The following is a 24,918-nucleotide window of genomic DNA, read 5'->3' as shown; positions in this document are numbered from 1 at the left end:
TTTACTATCTTAATGTTTAGTGTCAGCCTAAGTTGTTCATGAGTACAAACGGCAGAGATCTTGGGGTGAGAGGGGAGCTCTCCCAAAAGTGCATGAACACTCATTGTCTGTTTCACGCTTGGGCTGTCGCTTAACCCCTCTCACTTTCAGTTTCACACTGCCAAACCATCAAAGCAGAATACCTACCTCTCGGGTTACTAGAGTAAGTTAATACTACTGCACTAAAGTCTCAGAACCGCTGGGCAACTTTATATAACTTGAAAGGGGATTTCACATAATGAGTTTACAGTCTGGAAGTTACTGGGAATCATAAACTGGCAGCATCATGCCAGGCAATCCAAGCATCATTCAAATGAAATACCAATAAATCTTTTTATAAAGTGCTATAAAGATATACTATGACTCTGTGCAAAAAGAAGCAATCTATTATACTAAAGATGTTGAAACTCAATACATGATCTGCCAAAGAAACAGGGATATTAAATGCTAAATAGCAGAAACTCTCAAAATCTAGTTATCACAGACACTTTTATTTTACACTACACACATTCCCTGTTCATCCCAGCTTCCCCACACACACTCACACACAGAGAATCAGGTCTGCTTGGAGCTGGGATCTCCATTTTCACAAATTCTTCAACTAATTCTGAGCAAGAAAGTCTCTGGCCTGCTTGCTGCAACCAATTCCTGTGCTTTCAACTTATGTTACTGTTATGCGCCAGAAAACTGGGCAGGCAATCCTGCACTCATCCACCCCAAAAGAACCATAACAAGTAGATTATAATCTACTTGTTATGAAACCCCAAAGAGGGGACGGTAGGTGTAAAGTATCATCTCTCCAAAATTCATGTAAGCATTAATCCTCAGAGCCTTATATCAATGGTATGTAGAGAATAAAAACCATCTTTCTATGGTGTTTACAGGTAGGGCCTCTGACCAGTTACTACATTAGATTAGATCATTATGGTGAGGCCACTACGACTGAATCCTGGCCTTCTAAGGAGAGGAGAGACCACACAGATCGAGATGCACTTGTACCACCTGATGTGATCCAGCCGACAGGAACCCTCATAAAAGCCTGCACCATGATGGCTGGAATTCTGGCTTCTAAAATGCGTAGCTAAACAAACCTCTTTTCCTCATAAGGAAGTCATAAAGAAAGATAAGCTTGAGTCATTTGTAGGAAAGTGAATAAACCTTAAGACAGTAAGATCAAGTGAATTAAATCAGATACACAAGCTTAGATATTGCACGGTTTCTCTTATATGAGAATCCCAAATTATAAATAAAGAGTAAAATAAAAGAGATAATTAGGAAATAGGGCCACAGATCCTTCTCAGATGGGAAGGGAATCAAGAAATAGAGGAAGGAAGGGGGATAAGAACGGGATAAAAAAAGGATTAAGATGTGTTATGTGCATAGACCAATTCCACACGAGGAATAGAAACATGAACTGCAAATGTGTACAAAAATATAGGTCTTCTGTTATAGTGATGAAAAGCTAACAGCGTAGGTTTTCCTATCCTTCCGGATGGACAGAGAGAGAAGACATAAGCACAGAAACACAACGTCCTGGGTCCTGGGCCACGGGCCTGTCAGGGTCACTGCGACAGCAGGGTCCTCACCTGCAGCTGGTCTTCCAGGAGCGCCGTAGCACTCTCGCCGCTGTTCTCATCTACAATGACCACCATGTGAGTCAGGGAATTTACCTTCATCTGCTCAGCCTCAAGATCATTCTGCAAACTCTAGAGGAAGAGACATTAAGACAAACTAATATTTCTATTCTTCCACATTTACCTAAAGTCCATGCACTTGTCAACAGTAACGAAGGACACATAATAAGCATTGTATTTAAATTTCCAATCGTTAACCTAAGTGTTCTACTAATGAAACAGGGCCGTTGTACATATTTATATTTCTTTATAAACCAAAGCAGTCTGAAAATGCAAGGTCCTATCAGATTGCAAATAGCACATTGTCAATTTTATTCTAACTTCTGGCAAATCAAAAAAGAAAAAAAAAGGATAAAAGAGCTGAATGCTATCCTAGTGATTAAGACCAGTATGTAGAATTGGTAAATTAGTAAGTTCAGAGCTTACATAGACAGGACCAAGGGTCATTTTACCTAATGCAGTACGGCATAGAGAGAAAACTTCTGATATACTCAGAAGCCATTCTGCTCAGCAGCCCAGAAAGCAATTAAGGATATATGGATACCTTCCCTTCTCCCTTTGTCCACGTGAAAAACACAGTCATCCAATAGACTTAAAGAGGTAATTTGTTTAAACACTATCAAGTGCTATCAAATGCTTCCTAAGTAGTGTTCAATGTATCCCTAAAGCTTTAATAAGCAGGTAACTGGATTCATAGATCAATACAATTCTTAAGCTCACAGAGAAAATATTATGCTCTCCCTTTTCTTATTGTGACTATGAAAATTTACCTAGTAAATTTAGAACCAAATTAAACTGTCCACCAGGTATTTGTTCCTCCCTCGCTGTCTGATACCTTTGTGTATCAAAGAAAAGCCAACAGGTTTCCTTAAACAATCTGTCTCCTCACCCATGCCTTGCAAGGGTTGTTAACCATCTAGAGGTCCAAAAAGACCCTTCTGGAATCTTAGGAAACCTTTGTGCTTTTAAAGCAAATCATGCAAACCTGTGTAGAGTTGTTCCTGCAGTGTCATCCCTGGCTTGGAAACCTCATAGCCCCATGAGCTCCACCCTATAAGCTAAATAAAAGATGACATGGAAGATGTGTCCCAATGCCACACTAACAAGAGAAGCCATCAGCTCCTGAGAAGCTAAGTGCTGCTCTTGCATATTTGATAAGGTAGGAAAGAAACAGGAGGCACAGTTACTTTATGTTCTTCGAGGAGCTTTTGCAGGGATTCTAAGTTGTCATCCAGTGAACAGGTTTCCATCTTCTGAATGCGCTCTTCCGCGAGGGTCAGCCAGGCCGACAACTGCTGCAGCTGCTTCTTCTGCAGTTCCATCAGCACATCGTGCAACCTGGCCAGGGGACACAGTATCGCTGCCACCAGCTCGTTCCCAGACTCCAGGTAACAGAGATGTGAGGCAAGGGAACACACCCATGTCTGACCCTTTATAACTGCAATTAGTCTTTAAATAAAAAAAACCAGGGGCTGGGGATTTAGCTCAGCGGCATAAGCGCCTGCCTTCCAAGCAGGGAGTCGTTGAGTTCGATCTCCGGTATCGATAAAAAGGAAAAAGACAAAAATAAATAAATAAATAAACAAACAAACAAACAAACAAATAAATAAATAAAAATTTAAAAACCAGGGTTAATTTTCTCCCTAAAGAGATTCTATTAAATTCAGTCAAAGAATGCAAATAAAAGCACCTTGGGATATACCAAGATCATTGTTTCTTTGTTCAGGAATTCCTACTTATTAAATAGGTGGAAGCAGCAATGGAATGTCATGTATAGTGCAAACCGAACACATTAAATGGAACATGAGAAAAGACTGTTTTAAAGTGTTACAAAACAGAAGAAAAGGTCCACATCAAATAGTCCTTGTCACCATACCCAGTTAGTAGTTTGCCATATTAATATTAGAGCAAATCAATAATTAGTCACATGGACTTTTCCCTTTCCATCAATATGCATATTTCAACTTTTACCATTAGGCTTGGCTAAAATATCAACGAAGATCATGCAAAATTCTAGCAATTTTATAAATTAAAAAGTGAGAATGCCCTTAGGCTATTTCAATACTGATCTTGTTAGTTTGTTTCGGGTTGTTTGTTTGTTTGTTTTTTTGGTACCGGGTATCGAACTCACAACCTTGCACTTGCCAAGCTGATCTTGTTTCTTATAGACACACTGGTTCCTACATGAGCTCAATCCTGCAATGTATCCTGTGGAATAAGATGCGGCCTCCTTGGTGCTTACTCACCGGGACTGCCTCTCCATACTTTCTACCCTCAGAGCCTCCCATCTGGCATTCAGCAAGGTCATTTGCTCCTGAATCTCAAACTCCTCTTCATCCGACAGAGTGCCCTGTGTTATCAGCTGGTTGCCCGCCTGCAGGACGCTCCCCACGCTGCTCTGATGTGCAGTCAACTCCATCATAAAAGCCTGCAAAGGTACATCATTGTGATCTGTGAGCTGCTCAAAGCCAAAAAAACATTATAAATATCTTTTGGTACAAAACCCAAATATCAGCACAGCAGAGGAAGAAGATAGCCAAGTGGAGTACAGAGCCGGTAGACCTTGATGCAATGCACTAAGGTGTGGAAATAAGAAACAAGCGGCTGGCATAACTCAAAACAAAAACAGATCAAGAAAAATCATATTAAATCATATTAAATATTAAATCATATAAAATCATATTAAATCACTTGCTTTTTAAAGCAAATGCTGTTTAGGTGACTAATAGGTAGTGTATGTGGAATTAGCAGTAAATACAATTAAAAAAAAAAACCACACTCACTCAAAAGGAACTGTTTAAGGAATGCTACTATTTCTATCCAAAATAGCAAATAAATCTGACTATTCACGTATCTCTACATCTGTACACAAAAAATGTACTTAACCAAAAAGAAACCTTCCCAGTGTCAAAATCACTATGCTACAATGTAACATATCCTCAAGATAGAAAGAAACTCTTGTTACATAAAATTGTACATGAACACTGGGTATGACATTTGCTGACTCACTGAACCAATGAAAGTAATCAGTTCCCGGGAACACTCAAACCCTAAAGATCTGATATATTAATTAGTTGTTCTGTTTTTAACTATAGCAATACACTCCAAAAACAACAGAACAGGACTATGTGTTGATTTCTGCTCAAGGGGCGCCACGAAATACACAAGTTCCCAGGGGCTAAGATTCGAATCTGAATTCTGACACACAGCTAATCACCCACACTAGTTTTATAACAAAGATCTACTTAAATATCACAATTCCCAAAATACACCCTGACCTTTGGGTGGAACAGAATTCATCAGGGTGGGTCCTCCCAGGAAGCAGGGGCCCCACAGCAGGAAGATCCACCCCACAACAACAGATTCTCACTTCATGGGTGGCAAACTGCTCTTTGACTTCTTCCACATCGTCGGAAATGTCATCCTGTTCCTGGAAAGTGTCCTCAGCAGACAGCAACCAGGTCAGCACTTCTTCCAGCGCTATCTGGTAGCTGTCCAGATCCATGTCAACCTCAGTGACAGTGCTGGGGGTGTCAGCTCGGGGACTCTCGTGCTCCTCCGCTGCCGCTGGACTCTGAACAAAAACCAAGAAAATGCCACAACTGTCATGAAGATGCAAGGCATTCAGCAAAGATACAATGTAGAGAACGCGCAGGGTTTCAGGCATCAGCCAGCTCTCAGGAGTCGGGCCAGCACTGTCACCAGTGAGTCAGAGAGCATTTGTCTACTACGCTGGGGCAGCAAAAGGCACAAAACCAACTGTGCTCATGAGTCCTGGCGCGTCGCAATTCTAATACAGTTGAGGAGAGAGAAATAACCCACATGAATCATTTCTAGGCAAAAATAAATAGCTATGTACAAAGTTCTAAATGCCATGGTCCCAATCAAGGGTTGCTATTTGAGTTCACCAAAAGCTAAAGCAGTTAGAAAAGTTTCACAGAAGAGCTGTAAAATATGAACCTCAAACAATGGCTGTATTCTACCCCAAAAGAGAGAAATTAGAATTCAGCTTTGACACCCCCGCCCATTTACAATGCTTTTACTGAACTGTATTTTAGCACTGCAACTTAGACAATGAAAAACAGCCACACACAGCCCTAGTTTCTGAGGCACCAGCACTCAGTTGTCTCTCTCTCTCCCTCTTTCCAAGTTTATGGGATAAATTTATCTCAAGCCCTTCCAAAGCAATAGAATTTTTCTTTATGTACTTTAGAATCTTATAAACCAAACCTACTGTCTCTAATGATCTTTTGATCCTGTTCAGAGGGAAACTTTTTTTAAGATTCACCTACAGGCAGTCTCCCATTATCAACTCTCATTCACCATTTTTATACAGGAACGTTCACAGGTACATCAATGAACACAGAACAATAAAAGTCACATTTATGTATTTAACAGCTACTCTTTATTAACATTCTCTTCACTCTGACTTGGTATTTTTCCCCAAACTCAATTGGAAAGTTGATAAATCCACTTTCCTAGCATCATGTTTAAGGTGACCATGTAATGAACCTGCCAAATATATTTTGATAGTATATATTATATAGTATATATTGATAATATATAGTATATATTTTGATGAATATATTTTGATAGTACCAACGCCACTGTAACACACATGAAGAACTGGTCACTGCACGTTTCTCACTTGAGTTCCCAGAATCCTTCCACGTGGCTAGCAAGCTACTCTTCACCTCACAAAGCAATGTATCCCTTAAGTCAGTAATCACACTGGGTCCCTTCCACTCCAATGAAAGCTGCCAACCTACAAGCGATTAAGTCTTCATTATTCTCTTCTTTCAATACATTTTGCCTAAGTAATCTCATCTAACCCACTGCGTTTAAACAATCATCGACAGCCCCCAGACATTTTGCCACTTTAGTTTCGGTCTCAAACTCTCTTCTGAACTTCAAACTCCTATATCCAACTGCCTGACATCTCCACTTGAATGTGTCACCAGCATATCAAACCATTCCTACTGTTAAACCTGCCCTTTTTTCCTAAGACTTTTTTTTCCTCCACCATGAACCTAAATTAAATTCTCCAGCTAAGAAGTAGGGAGCCAGTCTTAGTTTCTTTTTTTCAATGCCGATATTTATTAATTCACATGCTTGAAATTTATTTGTAATCTACCTAGACTCTTCCATCTCCAATCTGCCCAAGTCCCTCCTCTGGACCACAATGGCTTCCTAATATCTGCCACCCAAACCGTAGTTCCACAACTCACTTTGAAAACGTAATCAGATCATATGGTTTCCCTGCATGAAGTCTTTCATTGCTTTTCTCAATGCTCTTAAAACATAATTTTAAATTGTTACTAATTTATAAAAAGGGCACAATAGCAAGAAACAAGAGAATGTGTGTGTAGGACTGGATTCTAACAGATTAATCAGAGAAAACTTCCCTAAAAGATTCCATTTTAATGGCGGAAATATGGGAAGCTCGGTATGCGAGAGTGGGTAGAGAAGCATTTTGCAGAAAAGAACGTGCATGTTCAAGAATCGTAGTGGAGTCCACTACGCAGTGCAGAGACAAGCTTGGTCTTGCAAACTACAAGAGAAGAAAAGGTCTTTAATTAATACAAACGCTGGAAAAGAAAGAAAATACCAAAGGCATTCTGGAGTGAGACTCAAACGAATCCAGAAAATGAAATACTGGAGTTAAAAAATGAAGCCATGAGCTCTGAGGTGAAAAGGGACAATTAAGGGACAGATGGTACCAAGACAGAAAAAAGAAACTGAGATAATTTCTGCATCTAAACTCCTGAAACTGCAGAGCTAAAGGAACTCTGATGACCCCTTAGGACCAAACTCTACACTCTAACAAGGATATGCAGGAACTATACCAGTCAATGATCGGCCAGGGTCACTTGCATAGGTATCAACAGCTTGAGTTGAGAAATGAAAGCTGTAACCCACATGCAAATGTTGAGAGGTACTGATTAAAATACTTGACTAGACTTCCAACTGGCAGATATCTAGCAAGACATGCAGGAATTATTCACCTAAGGCACGTGTGCAGAAAGGAAAGAACCAGAGAGCAAGGCTTTCACCGGAGAGCAGTGGATGAGAAGCTATGTCAAAGGATAGGTGGCTAAAACCCCGTCTTATTTCATATCTACAAATAATTCAACCTCCGAAGCACTAATGAAAGCACGCAAATGAAGAAGTTAGTGCTAAACATCTGCTCTTAAGCAAACAGTATATGAGAAGTCGTTCTTTTATCTACACCTCAAAAGTCAAAAGAAAGCTCCTGCCTTACTAAGAGAATAGCTACAGCTGTTAAGAGTTAAGATATGCTTCCTTTCTAACACAAAGAATCCTAATTCAACAAAGAATTCTAAAACACAAGGGGCAAACCCAGATGGTAGGAGCCCCTGAAAAGGTGCATCATTATGGCAGAACAATGACCGCATTATTAGGAGCAAACACAGTCAATTATAAGAAGTTAATGCTTCCTCAGCATCATTTAATTTCATAGTCTAGTCTTATCTCTCACCTTTATTTCTCAATAAGCTTTCTGTCTTCTAAAACTCATGTCGTTTTTTGAAATGGAAAGAAAGTAAGAAAGACTGGTACATACTGTCTGAAGAACATCTGAAGAGTAAATTCTTGGAAACTTGGGGGTGGGATGTCACATCACTTCAACATTGGCACGATTGTTCTAACACAGGAATTGAGTAACTTTTAGGGGGAAAGTGGTAGTGGAGATCAACCCAAGGCCCTCACCAGTTACCTCCCCACCACTTCTTTTATCTTTTATTTTGAAACGGCACCTCATTAAGTAATCCTTTGCCTCGGTCTCCCAGAGTACTGAGATGACAGGCGTGCACCAGCACATCTGGCCTCAAGTAACATTTTTTAAAAAAGAATTTGTTGAATAAGAATGTCAAAACAAATTGAGGCTGGGGGCGCCTGAAATCCCAGCACTCAGGAGGCTGAGGCTGGAGGATCGTTGCAGGTTCAAGACCATCCTGTGCTACAAAGGAGCACATGGCAAGCCTGAACTGCATAGTGAGACCCTATGTCAAAAAGACAAAAAAAAAAAAAAATTTAGAGGAGAAATTATGATGATAGCTGATGCTTATTGAGTGTTTATTAGCTATAGCAATTCATTATCAAGTAGGTGGTTTTATCTACATGAACTCAAGTCAAGTAGCTATCCCCAAATAAGCAGCAAAAGGATGAAACGTAAATTTCAGAGCCCATGCTTTCTGAGTCTGCAAAATGTATTTCTTATAATTTTTGAAAATCATGTATCTCTTGGTCACTGAGTTGCTAAATGTTGAACTACGTGACTTCCAAGGTCTGATCCAACTCTTAAAAAGTCTCTCATTTAATGAATTAGGAAGACTTGTTAGACTAAAATAGAAAGAGATAAATACGGATTGATTCAAGATAGGAAAGCAAGCGAAGAAAAAAGTAATTATTTTACTAATATCTCCTAGAAAAAAATTGTATTCTGATGAATAAAATCTTGTAAGTCCTTTCATAAAAAACTTGACAAGTAGCTTATCACAGACTTATAAATGATAGAGGAAATAAACCCTATATATTGATAGCCCTTAGGGAGATCAAAATAGGACAATTCTTTACTAATGTTCCCCCAAAGAAGATAATTACAGAAAAAGATAATGCTGACATACACAAAACCACCCTCAGTCATGTAGGTGACAACTGGATAAAAGATGCTAACCCACAATGGGAGTCAAGCAGTCATTCAGCCTGATTGTCAGCAGCCCTGTAGCCTACTCCTGCCTTGCTGTGTGACATAATACTATTTCCTTCTTAATGAAGTCGGCTGAGCTGTTTTCTTTAGCAAGCATGTGACAGTGTACGAATTGAAGATTGAACTTACAGTAATGTAAGATGAGAAACCAAGATGATCTCAATCAAGAAAAAACCCTCTGAAAGTGGGTGGGCATTGATACAAGAAACCAAATGTGTTACGTCAAATATTTTAATAAAAATGCGTCATTACCTGTATATTAATTTCTTCCTCTTCACATTCTTTCTTGTATTTCCGGGGCAGCGTCTCTACCTCTCGGATGGCATCTATCGTGATTTGCTGAGGTAGCACCTCAAACAAAGATGTTAAATACATAATTATAGATTTCTTGTCAGGAAGCTGAACAGCAACATCTAAAAGTGGAAGAAAGAGAGAGTCAGCTTAAATTAGATGTCCAAAACATGTGAACTGTTCAATATTAGGAATAAAACAATTCTCCTTAGTACCCATAAACAATGCTTAACATACAATCTTTGCCATACCATGTCTCAGTACATTATTTCATATCATGATACGAGGAAAGAGCCAAGAGCACTATTTATTTTTATTCAGTGTTCCATTTCTAAAAATCCTCTCTAGAAGCTTCCCCAGAATGCTCAAGATTATGCTACCATGCTACCATGTTACCCCCAAAAATAATGACACAAGACCTCATTTATACTACGAAAATAAGTCTTGAGTTCAATCCTATGACATCTGTAAAGTCTTTGCATCATAGGCAAGATCTCATAAAATCCAATTTTATCAACTAAACCAAATACTGATGTTTTTATATAATAATTTTTCTAAAACTTTAAATCCTACTGGGTATAGATTAGTTATTATTGAATGAAATAATTAACTTCATGCCTAAAGGATAGCCCAAATTGTTGGTATAAAAGTACTACTAACTTGTCTATAATAAATTATATCTATACTTATATCTTATGTCAATACTTGAAAAAAAGAAAAAGCAAAATACTCTTTTCCAAAAGTTCAATACTGTAAAGTAAAATCAAGGCTGAAGTTAAATAATGAACAATACCTTCAGGATCTAACAGCTTTTCAATTCCCAGGTAACTCTGAGCTTTGTTGAAGGCATGCTCCAGTCTCTCAATGGGGGACATTTTGACAACTCTATCCCAGCTGAAGAGATCAGGTCTGAAATCATCAAAGAAGTAAAATAAAATGAAGATAAAATATTGTGGAAACAAAGTAGTCATTGTTATACTCTAAGGCACTTAAGTTTGAGATTTTTTTTAATTCTCAACTTTCTTAAAAAGTTATATCTCATTTCTCAAAGTTTTGTCAAATATTAAACAGCATTTGAAGATAAATTACAACAATGAAAATAACAACACATTCTAAGGTTCATGTATTAAATATTTTAAGATTTCTCGGGAAACCACTAAAGGATCCAGGTATATAGTATTCCCCAAACAGTAGAATTAAAAAGAAGGTTGGGGAAACCCCTTCAGTACAGAAGACGAGAAAGAAAACAATTTTAAACAGGCAAAAGAAACCAGAAACTAAGAAGTAAAAATAAAATTAAATGTATCAATTATCACAATCAATATTAATGGACAAAATTCTCCAGCTAAGTGAACTGAACAGAACGTCCAGCTCTAATCTGTCCACAGGACGTCCCACAACAAAGGCCCTGAGAAGGTTTCCCACAATTGTGCCCTTCCACGCTGCTACTGTTTACCTTGATTTTCTGCTGCTCCCACAATTTAGACATTGTTGCTTTAACAACCAATTGATTGTTTTCTTTGCTCTCTGTCAGTTCTTGCAGCACCTCAGAACAACCTCTCTACCTGTTTCCCCTAGCTCAGTGGGACCTCGGTTCACTACCTCGATTCTTTCCAAGATTCTGATCACAAACCAAACTGAAGGAGAACTGAACCAGAGTTCCCCATAGGTCAACACTGGACCTAACCATTCAGTTTGACTTGATTCTTGTCCAATTTGGTTTGCGACCAGAATTACAGAAAAACTAAGTGCCTGAGAGGAGCTACTGTCCCTCCCTGATTTCATCCCTTCCCTCCTGCCACTCAGCTCACCTTATTCACTGATCTCCCAAAAGCCTCCTCTTTCCTCACCTCAGTATGTTTCCCATTTCTATATACTTTACAATTTATATTTTCATTTTTTTAAATTACCGACTGTCTCCCTCTTTTGGAAACAGCTCCAAAAGGACTGGGATTTTTGCCCATTTTGTTCTCTGCTATAGACCCAGTATCTAGCACATATATTTGTTCAATCAATTAACAGATGGAAGGTGTTTTGATTAAATTCAACAGCTTCTTGATAAAATCTCTTAACTACCTGGGAACTGATGGTAACTTCTTTAAACTAATAAAGGAAGATGGAAGCAAGGTTTTTAACCTCACAAGAGAAACATCGCTCTTACGGAAAAACATTAAAAGCATTGCTTTTGTTTTTAAGAACAAAATATTCTGTTCACCATCATCAATTCTCATGAACACTCTATTACAGGACAAAGCATAAGGCTGAACCAAAAAGAAGAGGGGGTGGGGAAAGAGGGGAAGGAAGGAAAGGAGGAAGGAAGAGAAGGAGTTCCATAATACACATCAGGAATTTAATATTTCCAGATGTAAAACAGAGAAAAGTTTACTGCACTTTTCTGTACCGGTCAAGAACATACAAAAAAATGAAACTTGAGAAAATTAGTAACTTAAAATAGCAATAATACATAACAAGTTTTGCCACTGGCATTTAAATCCTTGATCTAGGTGGAAATTAGTTTTTGGGTCCGATGGGGTAACAACTCAATGCCCTTATTTACATACGGATAACCAGCTGCTCCACACAGTCTATGCATCTGCAGTATCAGCAGAGCTTCGGTTTGTTTTTAAACTAAGTTATCCTGCATAATGGAGCTATTTCACAGCACTTCATTCTATTAGAATGAAACTACTGCTCTTATACAACAAAAAATCATCAAGCACTGGCAATTGTATACGGTTCAGCCTACTACTGTGTTACTGTATTTATTTGTAACACCACACACTCTTAATTAACATAGCCTTGGAGTTCTAGTTTCTTTTTGCAAAATACGTCAACCTGGTTCTTCTTCAGGAGTGCACTGGATGTTGTTAGGCCTTTGGTCTTTATATTCAAATTAGAATCTGTTCACAAATTTGCACAGAGTATGCAGTCTTTTGTTGCAAGAACAAAAACACAATTCTCTGTATATATTAATGGTTAGTATTGAGTGAGTGGGACTGAACTATGTGAGCTATTTTTACATTTTTTATCATGAATATGTAGGCGGAATCATGGGCTCCGCACCGCGGGTGCAACCTCGGAAAGCAATCAACAAGCCCGGAGTAGTTTTCTACTTCGGGTTTCTCTGCTTCCTGTTTCGAGAGAGCATGCGCAGAAGTGGGGCAGGCGCTGTAGCAAGAAAGCACAGAAAAGAGGCCAAAAAGAGATGCACATCCTGCGACCCTCTTCTCAGCCCAGCAGAGCCTCACTTGTGGCGGTGGAGCAGGGCGTTAAAGGCGAGTCCGTCGGTCCAGCTGGTGGTGAAGTTGAGGACGTTGACCTGGCTGTAGGCCCGCGTGCTCTGCCGCACCCAGCTCAGCAGGATCTTCTCGCTGTTGGTCTGCTGCAGGTCGGACATGACGTCCTTCATGACGTCCTTCACCTGCAGGGACAGACCGCACTGCCTGTGACCTCACGGGGACTCTAACGGGGTCCTCAGCAAGCAACTACTGTGTATCAGGGGATGCACATTCGCTGCACCTCGAATTTTTTCTATAAACACTGGAAAGGTGTTTATGGGTGGGTATTGGGATTTGAGTTATTTTTTCTTGTACTTTTATCCAAGAATGTGTTTTCTCCATCTTAAACAATAGCTGTACTATGATGACAAGTCACATAAAAGTTATGTTTTATGCCGTAGCACACACCTGCAATCTCAGCACTTTGAAAAGCTAAGGAGAAAAGATTACAAGTTCAAGTCCTGCCTAGGCAACTTAACAAGACTCTGTCTCAAAATTTAAAAAAAAAAGAATCACAAAAGGAGACTGAGGATGTAGTTCAGTGGTAGCCTGCCCCTTAGGATTTGGGCACACATCTAAAAAAACCTGTTTTTTATTATTGTCACTTACAAAGCCATTTACATCAAGAAACCCCCATTTTTCTTTTCTACAAAAATAAGACAGGAAGAACTTTTTAGTAACTAAGAAATCAAAGAATGAAGTATCTTTCCTGTTAGCAATCATGATTACACTCTAGGATTAACAATTTATATTATTGGGCTGAGGATTTAGCTCAGTGGCTCAAGCACTTGCCTAGTAAGTGTGAGGTTGTGAGTTCAATCCCCAGTACCAAAATAAAAAACCATTTTATATTATTACTCTAAAATCTTTTAAGGCAGGTCCAAACAATGATGTGGACATATCAAAAAGACCCCAAAGCCAACTTAAGAGACTCACACAGGCCAAATCTAGAATCACATTGAAATGAGTACCACTAGCAAGAGATTATACCCCTGTGTAAAACTTCATGATGTATTCACTGATACATAAACAAATGAGTGAATGGATGATTGATTGATGGATAGCCAGTCAGACAAGAGACAACAGAAAGATCTTCAAGTAGAAAGCCAATGAATAAATATGAAGAGAAGAGCAAAATTAGAAATTCACTTTTCACTGATCATCTAACTCAGAACTGATCCAGGTAAAAATTATGAATGGCTTCTAAAATTAATGGATAAAAGCTGGATAAACATCTAAATATTTACAGTCTCAAGTGCATCCCCACATAACATTACTTAATAACAAAGTGTGGTCACATTACAGTGAAGAACCTGGCAGACACCATTTACACAAACACTGCTAGGAAAAGCTACAGTAGACTGGGTGTGCCCCCACCCCGGTGCACTAGAAAAACTCAACATCATTTTTTGGGGTCTCTGCCAACACAGCCTGAATCTAGTAACAAGGGAACATGAGCCAAGCCCCATAAAGGGATATTCTATAAAGTAACTGCCAAGTGCTCTTCAAAAATCAACATCATGAAATATAAAGAACTCACAGATTGTTCTAGACTAAAGATTAAACAGACATGGCAAAAGTAATGCATGACCTTGGATTTCTTTTCACTTCTATAAAGGATATTATTAGGGCAATTTGAACAATCTCTATGAGATATGCAATGTATGCGTGTAATTACACAACTATTCTTTTAAGGGTATTTTTAATAATTGTATATTGCTTTAGTATGCAACATTTTATATAATAATATATAATTATAAATATTAGCATACATTTTTTATTCATGTTATATTATGGCATCGTAAAGGAGTTCCTGGGTTTCTGAAGAATGCTGTTTTTGGAAAATACACGTGGAAATATTTAGGCAGAAAAAGACAGAATAAGCAGAAGAAATATTACTGTTAACATTTGAGGAAACTGATTGCAGGGTGTTTTTGAACTCTTTGAACTATTCTTGAAACTCTTCAGTTAGTCTAAAATGATGTCAATTTTCTAAACTCAGTATTTTAAAAAAGATATTTTATTCCCCTAGGCTAAGAAAATAGAGCAAATTGTCAGTTTTGTCCTCCTCCAAAATCCGTATGTTAAAGTCTAATCCCCAGAATCTCACCATGGGACCTTATTTGAGAACAGTGCCCCTGCAGATGTAAGTAAGAGGTCGCCCTGTTATCCTTATAAAAGGAGTCACTGGGACACGAACACACAGGCTTGGAGAACACCAGGTAAAGGGTGGCGCTACACTACCCAAGTATCACCAAGGATGATCAACAGGCCACAGGGCTGGGGGACACATGGAACAGGTTTTTCCCCTGGGCCCCCAAAGGACTTCACCCTGCCAGCCACCTTGACCTTGAATTTATAGCCTCTAGAACTGCGAGACAATTTCTGTAGGTCAAGCCCAAGAGACTGGTACTTTGTCACGAAGCCCTTGCAAAGTAATCCACAAAGAGCACATTTTTCAATGCCTGGCGAGAGGTGACTGGAGATGCCTTCACCTGCCAGTGCAGAATGATGCTCCATAGGAGGCCCAGGGTCAGTTTGTGGTTCCCATCGACGATGTCTGTTCCTCCTATGTTCACTAATTCCACCTATCAAAATGAAAACGTAGCTATTAAAACAATGTCTTCACAAAACTCTATGACTTTGGGGCTAGGGATTTAGCTCAGCGGCATAAGCGCCTGCCTTGTAAGCAGGCAGTCGTGAGTTCAATCCCTGGTACCGATAAAAACGAAAAAGACAAAAAAAAAAAAAAAAAAACTCTATGACTTTGACTTAGCACATTTGCACAGCAATACCCATGAATGGTAAGAGAACTCTCACTTTAGAGAATGAAGTAAATGTAAATCTCAACACTGTTATTTACACAGTAGACCAATAAAGCCATTAGAAAAAGCATGAGCGTTCCTTCGCACATAGAAAAGCTCGATACTTCTGGTAAGAATTTTCTGACACCAATGCACAGAGCAGGAGGCAGGTGGCTGGTTTCCCCCAGTGCTGATGGCAGCACAGAATCCCCTGTGGCTATGCAAGCTTACATTGTTCTGATGTAAAACCTGCAGCACTCTGTTGACATTATTTAAGGCATGGACCCTGGTGGAACCGCGTTCCTTTGTCTGGAAAACAAAACACAAAGTAAGTAAGATCCATTGTCGTCACATGTGAGTGACAAATGCTGGTACAGAAATGGATGCAGAACAACAGCTCAGTACACAGCATCCTCAGAGCCAGGGGTCTGGGCCAGCATCCCTGACCTAGTGATTACAGGATGCAAATTCTCCTAGGAACAACAGTTTAAGAGGTACTGATTGCCTGACTTGCCTGCACACTGGGACATCCTGGGTAGCTTCAAAACCAATCACCAAAGCTTGTGACAACATGGGTCTAGGATGTAGAGTGAGGAGACTTTCTAAAAGATTCCCCAGTGATTCCAGCATGCATACAAATTTGGGGGCCAGCGCTACAGGACAAAGTTTCTTTTTGTCTATATTGATCTGAACGCAGAAAGGTTTAGAAGTTGTATCCCCTGTATCCTGCATAGATGTGGGCAACAGAGCAAGGAGGATTCCAGTTCCAGCTGGCACTGCAAAAGCCCACCTGGAAGGCCGGAATTCCCCATCTGGGGCAGCTTCCTTCCCCTCACTGGCCAGGGAATCTTATCTAAAAGAGACACCAACCTCTCCAACAGGTGACCAGCCATCACCTGCCTGAAAAAGGTGGACTCACACATAGGCAGGAAGGGTCAGGCATCTCTCTGTTCCTTTATAGTCATTCCAGCTTTAGTGTAAAAGTTTGTATGCATTAAATACATCCTCGTTGTTAGAAAGGTTATTCCCATGTGTGGAGAATACTCAGAGTAATAAAGTTGGATTTGATAAACACACAAGATAACACTGACAACCTGAGTAAAAATAAATGCCATAGTTTCTAACTGGCTCTTGAAGTATCTGTTAAGTAACAAATGGTGATCTCCACACTCACTACCATTGAAAAATTATGCCTTCTCTATAAATCCATGCTTTTTTGTAATCCCCTACCTGGGCAGTCTCTAAGAAATAGGCATGCTGGTAGTTTTATCTTTGATGAAGTTAGAGCTCTTGAGAAAGCCCACCTGCTGCTTTATCCCATCTTTAGTTAAGTAGCTTTTTTAATGCTCCTCTTTCAGTCTTTACATTCTAAGTAACTGCCATGGCCTTCAGGATCACAGTGACCAGAGACAAACCCTCAGCCTCATACGCAGAGCTGGCTTCTCACCAGTGATGTCCCTGTGAGGCCTTCCAGAAGATCCAGCAGCTTCCTCCCATCTTTGAGGTCAGTGAACATATCATTGATGGGTGGCTTCCCACTCTGAGAAAGAAAAAAAACAAAACATAGGTCAGGCTCACAGCAGAAATCCCATACTCTACACACTTAGCCCCAATAAATTAGTGGTTTCACTTTTTCAATTAAAAAGTTCTGGACAACCTACAAATGATTCAAGCTTGCCTTGCAGAGAAAGAACCACTAATAAGAGAATTCTGAAATTGCCTAATGAACCAATTGAGCTGAAAGATATAAATTGCACTACTGCTCAGTGTGAGAACAAATAAAGCCGTGGTCATGCAACTCATGTGCCTGAACTTTGGCATCAGCGCACAAGAAAGGAAGAACACGAAGAAACATTAAAAATATCAGCAAAGGCTCCACGTCTGGATGCGAGGCGGACTACGCATGGGCAGTCCTAGCCACCATCAGACTTTGCCCTGAGGGCGGGACACTGGGCGGGGTTTCCCTGCCAGATGTAGGTGATGTCATTAATTTCAGCTCTCAGGTGACAAGGCTCTACTGCTCAGCAATTTCTTAACAATTAAGACACTTTAGGGTGTGTCGAAGTCCAGTATTTTGACTCAGCTTATGGAATTCCTAAACTTTTGTCCCTGATGGGTGAACGCCATCAACTCCCACTGAAAATCTTACAGCTTACTCTAGTGTCTGATACCAGAAAACCTCACTCCCTTCCATCTCCTGATCTCTTTACCATTTTAACAAAATCTGTCTCCCTACTTCCCATTAGCTGTCTTTTATTTTTCTATTTATTTATATTTTAATTTCTCACATAAGAAAAACTATGTGGTATTTAAGCTTGTGTGTCTGATTTATTTCACTTAATCTTATGGTCTCAGGGTATGGGCATTTAGCTCAGCGGCATAAGCGCCTGCCTTGCAAGCAGGCAGTCGTGAGTTTGATCCCCGGTACGGATAAAAAGGAAAAAGACACAAAAAAAAAAAAAAAAAAAAAAAAATCTTATGGTCTCAAGGTGCATCCATTTTTCTGCAAATGATTCAAATTTATCTTTCTTTATAACAGAGTAGCACTCCATTGTGTGTGTAAGACCACATTTTCTTTATCCATTCATCTATTGGTGGACAGATAACCTGCTTCCAAGATTTAGCTATTATGAATTGTGCTGCTATAAACACAGTCATAAGACGGCGGGGGGGGGGTAGCTTAGCTGCTGAAGCACCTGCCCTGCCAAGCGTGAGGTTGTAAGTTCAATCCTCAGTACAAAGAAAAACATGGTTATGCATCTATCACTGTAATACGATGTTTTTAACTCTTTTCCAAAGATACCTAGCAAGGGAATGCCTAGGCCAAATGGAACTTCTAGTTCAGTGTTTTGAGGAATCACCATACTGATTTCCATAGTGGCTGCACCAGTTTACACTCCCACCAACGAAGCAGAAGCCTGCCTTGTTTCTGTCACAGCCTCCTCTCCAGCACTTGCATTATTTCATTTCTTGATCAGAGCTGTTCTTTCAGGAGTGAAATGGGTCTCAGTGTTGCTTTAATTAGCATCACTGAGATGGGAGCGATGCTGAACATCTTTCTATGTATTTATTCACTGGCCACGTGTACTTCTCCTGAGAAATGTCTGTTTTCTCAGTTACTCATCTGTTGGGGCATCTCCACATTGGGGTGTCTATAATTTTTTTCCTTTTAGTTCTCCGTGTATTCTAGATATTCATTCTCCATTTGAAGAATAGCTGGCAAGAGTTTTTTCTCCATTGGGTAGGTTGTTTCTTCACTCTGTTGTTTCCTTTGCTGTTCAGAAGCTACTTAATTTGATATGATGCCATCTGTTGAGTCTTGGTACTATTTTTGTGCCACTGGAATTCTGCTGAGAAAGTCCTCACATGCACCTGTCTTTAAGAGTGTTACGTATTTTATTATCCAGTAGATTAAGGACTTCTGTTTTAATACTTAGATCTTTGATCCATTTTGACTTTAGTTTAGTACATGGTGTGAGGTATGAGTCTGGATTCATTCTTACGCATGTGGAAAGCTGGTCTTCCCAGCACCATTTATGAAGAGGCTGTCTTTCCTCCAGTGTGTGTATTTGTATCAAATGGCTGAATGTTCTTGATGTTGTTTCTGCATCCTTTATTCTGTTCCATTGAGCTACATGTCTGTTGTGCTCATAACATGCAGTTTCATCACAGTAGCTTAGTAATATAACTTCAAATTCAAGATTGTGATGTCTCTTGCTTTGCTCTTGTTATCCAGGGTTGCTTTTGCTATTTTGGATCTCTTCTGATTGCATATGAATTTTAGGGTTATTTTCTCTAGTTCTGTGATGAATGCTGTTATTATTTAGATTGGGACTGTGTTAAATCTGTGTATCAGCTTTGGAAGTATGGCCATTTTGACACTAGTTCTAAATACCCATAAACAGGGTCTTTTCCATTTTCTAATGTCCTCTTTGATCTCCTTTTTCAGAGTACTAGTTTTTATTGTAGAGGTCTTTATTATCCCCACCCCACTCTTTCTCCCCTCTTGATTCCTTATCTATTTTTAAATAACTCTAACAGTCAACTTACATCTTTTTATAAACATGTGCTTTCCCTAGTTCATCAACCCTAAAAGAGGGTACATATGGAAAACATCACCACACAATTGGTAAAAAAAATAAATAAATAAGCTGTGGCTCATTTGTATCTGTAACTAAGCTGATTTTCTATTCTAAACTGCCCCTGTGATGGGCAGCTGCAGTGTTGGTGATACAGAGATGATCACCACCAATTTCAGTAATGAGCAGTTTTGCATGGCATGGAAGCTGCCTCCCAGAGGTTCCTGGAAGCCGAGTCAGGAATGTTTCCCACACATCGTATTGCTTCCTAATTGCTATCACTAAGTGCCAAGTGCAGACCTGATCTTCATCAACTACCTGCCTCTAATGCTTCTTTCCCTCAACCAACCAAAAGATAGCATAAAATAAAGTAAGTGCAAATATTTTTCCACATTACAAATAATTACGACTGTCTGTTGGCAACCTCATCTGTACACAATGAGCCCTTTATTAGCCACAGAATTTGCACAAGTTACATGGCCCTTCTGCATCTGCTTATCTGTGAAAAGATCAGATGACAGCAGGGAATACAAATTGAAACTGCACTGAGATCCTGTCTCACTCAATTAGAATGGCATCATGAAGTATGCCAAAAAAATGGGCTGAGATGTAGAGGTGGAACACTTGCTGGACATGAGCAAGGCCATAAGAGTAATCTACAGGATTGTTGCTGCTGCTACTACTGAGGACGAGGAGGATGGAGACAAGGAGGAGGAGGAGGACAATCACAGCGATGACGGTGGCAACCAACCTAGGCAAATGCTACCACCAGCCCTGCAAACACCACCTGGATACTGAAAGGGTTTTGGCCCAGACAGGACACTGTAACCAGGAAAGCCTCAACCGGAAGCAGGAAGCCCCAATCTCCCCTGCCCCAAGGAAGTTACCTGTGACGCCATCTTCCCGCCCCTGGAAATTTACATATGGCGCCAAACCTAGGACCAATGGGCTACCTGTGCATCCCTAATGCCCTCCTTAGGTTCCACCCCAAACCAAGGCTATTTACAGGCCCCCACGCCACGTGTCCGCCAGAGAGATCGCTGGACGCCAGTGGTGGGGGTGCCGGTCATCTCTCTCCGTGTTCTCAGAATAAAGGCCACTTTTTTATTTTATATTTCTCATCTTTTGTTAATAATTTTCATCTTTTGGAAATAACTCTAGCAGATACAAGTGGAGATCTGGGATTTTATGCACTAAGAAGGGATCATGGGGGGGGGAAACATTTTATAGAGCAGGATGTGGTGGTGCATGCCTGTAATCCCACCACTTGGGAGGCTGAGACAGGAGGATTGATGTGAGTTCAAGGCCAGCTGAACTATACATAGCAAGACCCTGTCTCAAACTTTTTTGTAAAGAAACAGACAGAACTTTTTTGTAAAGGACATCATTAGGGCTTTGCTGGCCATGTGGCCTCTGTTGAAACTACTAAACCCTGTTGTTGTAACATGAAAACAGCCACAGACAATATATAAATGAATGAGCCAATTGCAATAACAACTACATTCCAATAAAACTTTATTTCATGGACACCAGAACTTGAACTTCAAATAATTTCCATGTGTCACAAAAACTCGTATTCCTTTTGATCTTTTATAATCATCTAAAATTGTAAAAATTGTAAAAAATAACCATTTTTAATTCATACACCATGCAAGATGTGCTTAAATAATAACAGCAAAAAATTACTATGGATCAACTATGTTCTAAGGGACTTATAGATACTTGGGTGTACCCTTACATGCACCATTTCATTACAGTAATATTTTAAGGTAAATACCATTTACAGATGAGAAATCTGAGACATAAAGATGATTTAACTAGTGGGAAACAGAATGAGAATCTGATTTAATCTAGTTCCAAGCCCATGTTCCCAACATCTGTGCTACCATCATTAAAATTATGAGGGCATACAATTGTGACACACAGAGAAGGAAATATTTAATCACCAGGGTTGGGGAGGAACATATTTAACAACCTCCCAAAGAAGGCAACATGTACTGCAATGAAATGAATTCAAAAGAAGACTGTTTTTCCCAGCACACCAGTTTAAAGTCTGTCTGATGTTTCTGTAATACAGGTTCTAAACATGGAACCTACTCTGGGAAAAAGTTTGGAAATGTCAGAAGTCATCTTTCCACAAAAATAAGAACTGATTCATCTAAACAGTCAAGCTCTTATTTAGATCTTTAAATCTTTGCATAGACTTCTTTGCAGATATTTCTCGGACAGAGAGAATACAGTTTAATAATTCAATTGGACAAATATTTGGTGAATACCACTTTTGTGCTTGGCCCTGCAGAAATGCCAAGTTAGATCACCCTCCCCATTCACGAGAGCCTCTGTAGTTTTCCAATAAACACAAAATAGTACAAATGAATACTTCTCCACTAGGAAGAAAGATGAGGCTTGCAACCCATTTAACTTTTTTTGTTTTGGTTTGGTTTGGTTTTTGGTACTGGGAATCGACCATTTAACTTTTTAAAACTTTTTTAAGGTAATGTGTTACCAGTCCAGATGACAGATGCTATGGTCGTGGCCTGACCAGTGCTGGCCGCCCCCAACTGTCCCCCATCTTTCTTCCAGTACTCACTTGTACTCTCTTGACACCTGTTCTTACCCTCACATTTTGACCATAGGAACCAGCCTTAATACCACAGCAGGGACTTCACTGCTGACAAACGTGTCAGAACAAAGACATAAACCATCATCATAACACATGAAGGAGCAGCCCCCATCACTCCCGCAGCGCCCAGGATGCTCAGCAGCCAGGCTCCGGGAAGCCAAGGTTTGGTTCCAGCCAAGCATGGCTGTGAGGCAAGCAGGCTCACAGTTGGCTGAACTTCTAGAGTTTCAAAAGCGAGGAGTCTCAATTCATATGTATAATCTCCACATATTGTACTTGCAATTTCATAAAACATCATGCTGCACAATGAATCTTATCTGCAGGCACACCAGGTTACAGAGCGACTAATAACCAACACTGAACAGAACAGGGCCAAATACAGGTGACCATATGGTCATCAACAGGGAGTCCTCTGAAGAATCCACTGGGAACCTCTAGGGAGAAATCACTCTCACACACACACACACACACACACACACACACACACCGGGAACACCATTAACTGCAAACTCTAAACCCTCTCCTGTACAGTAGCAGGCTCATATTTGCTACAACCAAAATCACAGGCATCGTTCTCTGTTTTTTCCCTTCCACTCACACTCCCCTCCAAGGCACCCCCTGCCCTCCATCTTCCAAAGTTCACCCCAACGTGGCCCCTCACACCACCTTCGCTGCGACTGCTCTACTGAAGGCCAGCACCAGCCTAGCCGATCTCTGTTTCCACATAAGAACTAGAATAACTCTCATTTCAGGGCCAGACCACATCACCCCATTCTTCTGCTTTAGCCCCACCCGCTCTCCCCTGATCTTGCATTATTCTTGCCTTGTTTCAATAGGACTCTAAAATCACAATTAGGTTTATCCTAAGCCAAGATTTTTTGCAGCAGCAGTCACAGCAATATAAACACTTTAAAAAAGAAAACACAAGATTAAATATGAAAGTAATATTGAGTAAGTCAGTGTGGGTAAGATATCACCTAAGATTCTTTGTACCAACAACAAACAAAGCAGAGACACAGCTGAGACCTGAGTTTTTCGATCGGGAGAGTGACAGCGCCTCCTCTGTCATACACTGTGCTGACCCTGAGGAGGACTGGGACAAAGACAGGCAGCCCTTACCTTCAGGGCTCCAGGAAGCTAAACAGATGTAAACAAAGACACTGCCAGATCAACATGGCGAGTGGTGACAGGAGACTCATGAGCCACCTGATCCTGCCAAAAGTAATAAATGGGGAGGGGGGTGCCTAAGTGCTAAGGATCAAGTCAAATAGTTTGTATATAACGTGAGTGAAAAGATAACAGTTTCAAAATGCTTTCAGAGCATATCTGATAATCTCAATAAATCTGAACTCTCTGACACTGCTTGACTGTTCTGCTTTAATTTATGCCATATTTTTAAACAGACATTTAGCCAATTACTCAGCACCTGTTCCTGCTGTTCTCTCCCTCATACGCATGGATACATCTATGTGGCATATATACACACAAATGTACATGGAGAGAATATTTAACATAATATGCTTATACTTATTATAATCAATTCAAAAATGAAGTTCCAGGGGCTGGGGATTTAGCTCAGCGGCATAAGCGCCTGCCTTGCAAGCAGGCAGTCGTGAGTTCGATCCCTGGTACTGATAAAAATGAAAAAGACCAAAAAAAAAAAAAAAAGAAGTTCCAGCATCCAATGATATGCTGTAAATTCTATATTCTCTTCTCCTCTGTTTGCTTTTTGTAATGAAGTTAGTTGTAATATTCAAAAAGGAGTAACTTAATTTCACAATATTTTCAGATCCAAAACTCACCAATCCCAAATTCTGATGCTGACACAAACATAACACCCTTTTTCACTTCCTGCCACTGCATCTTCTTGAAATTCCACAGTGCATCAACAAACCATGTACACACAATGTCACCTTAGTTAACTCTACTAGATGTACGTGTAAATACATCCTTGGAGTACTTCACAACAAAATGTTCCTCTTTTCTCTTGGTGAGAGAGTCAAAGTAGGTGAAAATATTTTCTTTGTATTTCTTCTAAATGTAATATTTTAATGTCTACATATAACATAAAAGAAACAGATTTTTTTAAAATGGTGTCTCTAGTCCAGATCAAACAAAATGATAATCAGTGTGGGAAACCCTGCAATTGGCCATCATCTTACATTAATAAGACAACAGGCATCTTAATGTTAAGTTTCTATTTAGTAGTTAAGTTTCTGTCTCTCCTCACCTAGCCTATCACATGTCCCTGTGGTTCGGCCCATACAGTGATTATGCTAATTAGCCTGCCTTATGGGCCTGTGCGCAGGAGACTCAAATTACCCCATAACCTCCGGTCTCACTAGAACTTCCCGCTGTTGCTAAGTTACCTGCTGAAGTGTTAGAACCCAGCCCCTTCCCCAATACCCTATATACCCTATATATTCGTTACTCCTTCTTTG

At 39.9% G+C, this 24,918-nt stretch overlaps 1 protein-coding gene across 7 annotated transcripts in view; it reads right to left on the bottom strand.

Moving 5' to 3' along the window:
• Positions 1–24,918, bottom strand: part of Utrn (utrophin) — a 502,327-nt gene that overhangs the window by 356,781 nt on the left and 120,628 nt on the right. For all 7 annotated transcript variants that reach the window (XM_023563244.2, XM_063233434.1, XM_063233436.1 and 4 more), the window contains 10 exons: positions 17,223–17,315; positions 16,007–16,084; positions 15,467–15,559; positions 12,942–13,114; positions 10,487–10,602; positions 9,655–9,815; positions 5,044–5,247; positions 3,920–4,101; positions 2,861–3,011; positions 1,626–1,745 (listed from right to left, as the gene is read on the bottom strand). In XM_023563244.2, coding sequence (XP_023419012.2) covers positions 1,626–1,745; positions 2,861–3,011; positions 3,920–4,101; positions 5,044–5,247; positions 9,655–9,815; positions 10,487–10,602; positions 12,942–13,114; positions 15,467–15,559; positions 16,007–16,084; positions 17,223–17,315 — 1,371 coding nt within the window. The remainder of the gene's footprint in view (positions 1–1,625; positions 1,746–2,860; positions 3,012–3,919; positions 4,102–5,043; positions 5,248–9,654; positions 9,816–10,486; positions 10,603–12,941; positions 13,115–15,466; positions 15,560–16,006; positions 16,085–17,222; positions 17,316–24,918) is intronic.

This window comes from Cavia porcellus, unplaced genomic scaffold, assembly GCF_034190915.1.
Source record: "Cavia porcellus strain 051 isolate PalLab524CR breed Dunkin Hartley unplaced genomic scaffold, mCavPor4.1 scaffold_22, whole genome shotgun sequence".
In the NCBI taxonomy this organism is placed as follows: Eukaryota; Metazoa; Chordata; class Mammalia; order Rodentia; family Caviidae; genus Cavia; species Cavia porcellus.
The sequence above is the reverse complement of the archived record's forward strand: the minus strand, read 5'-3'. Positions and strand labels throughout refer to the sequence as shown.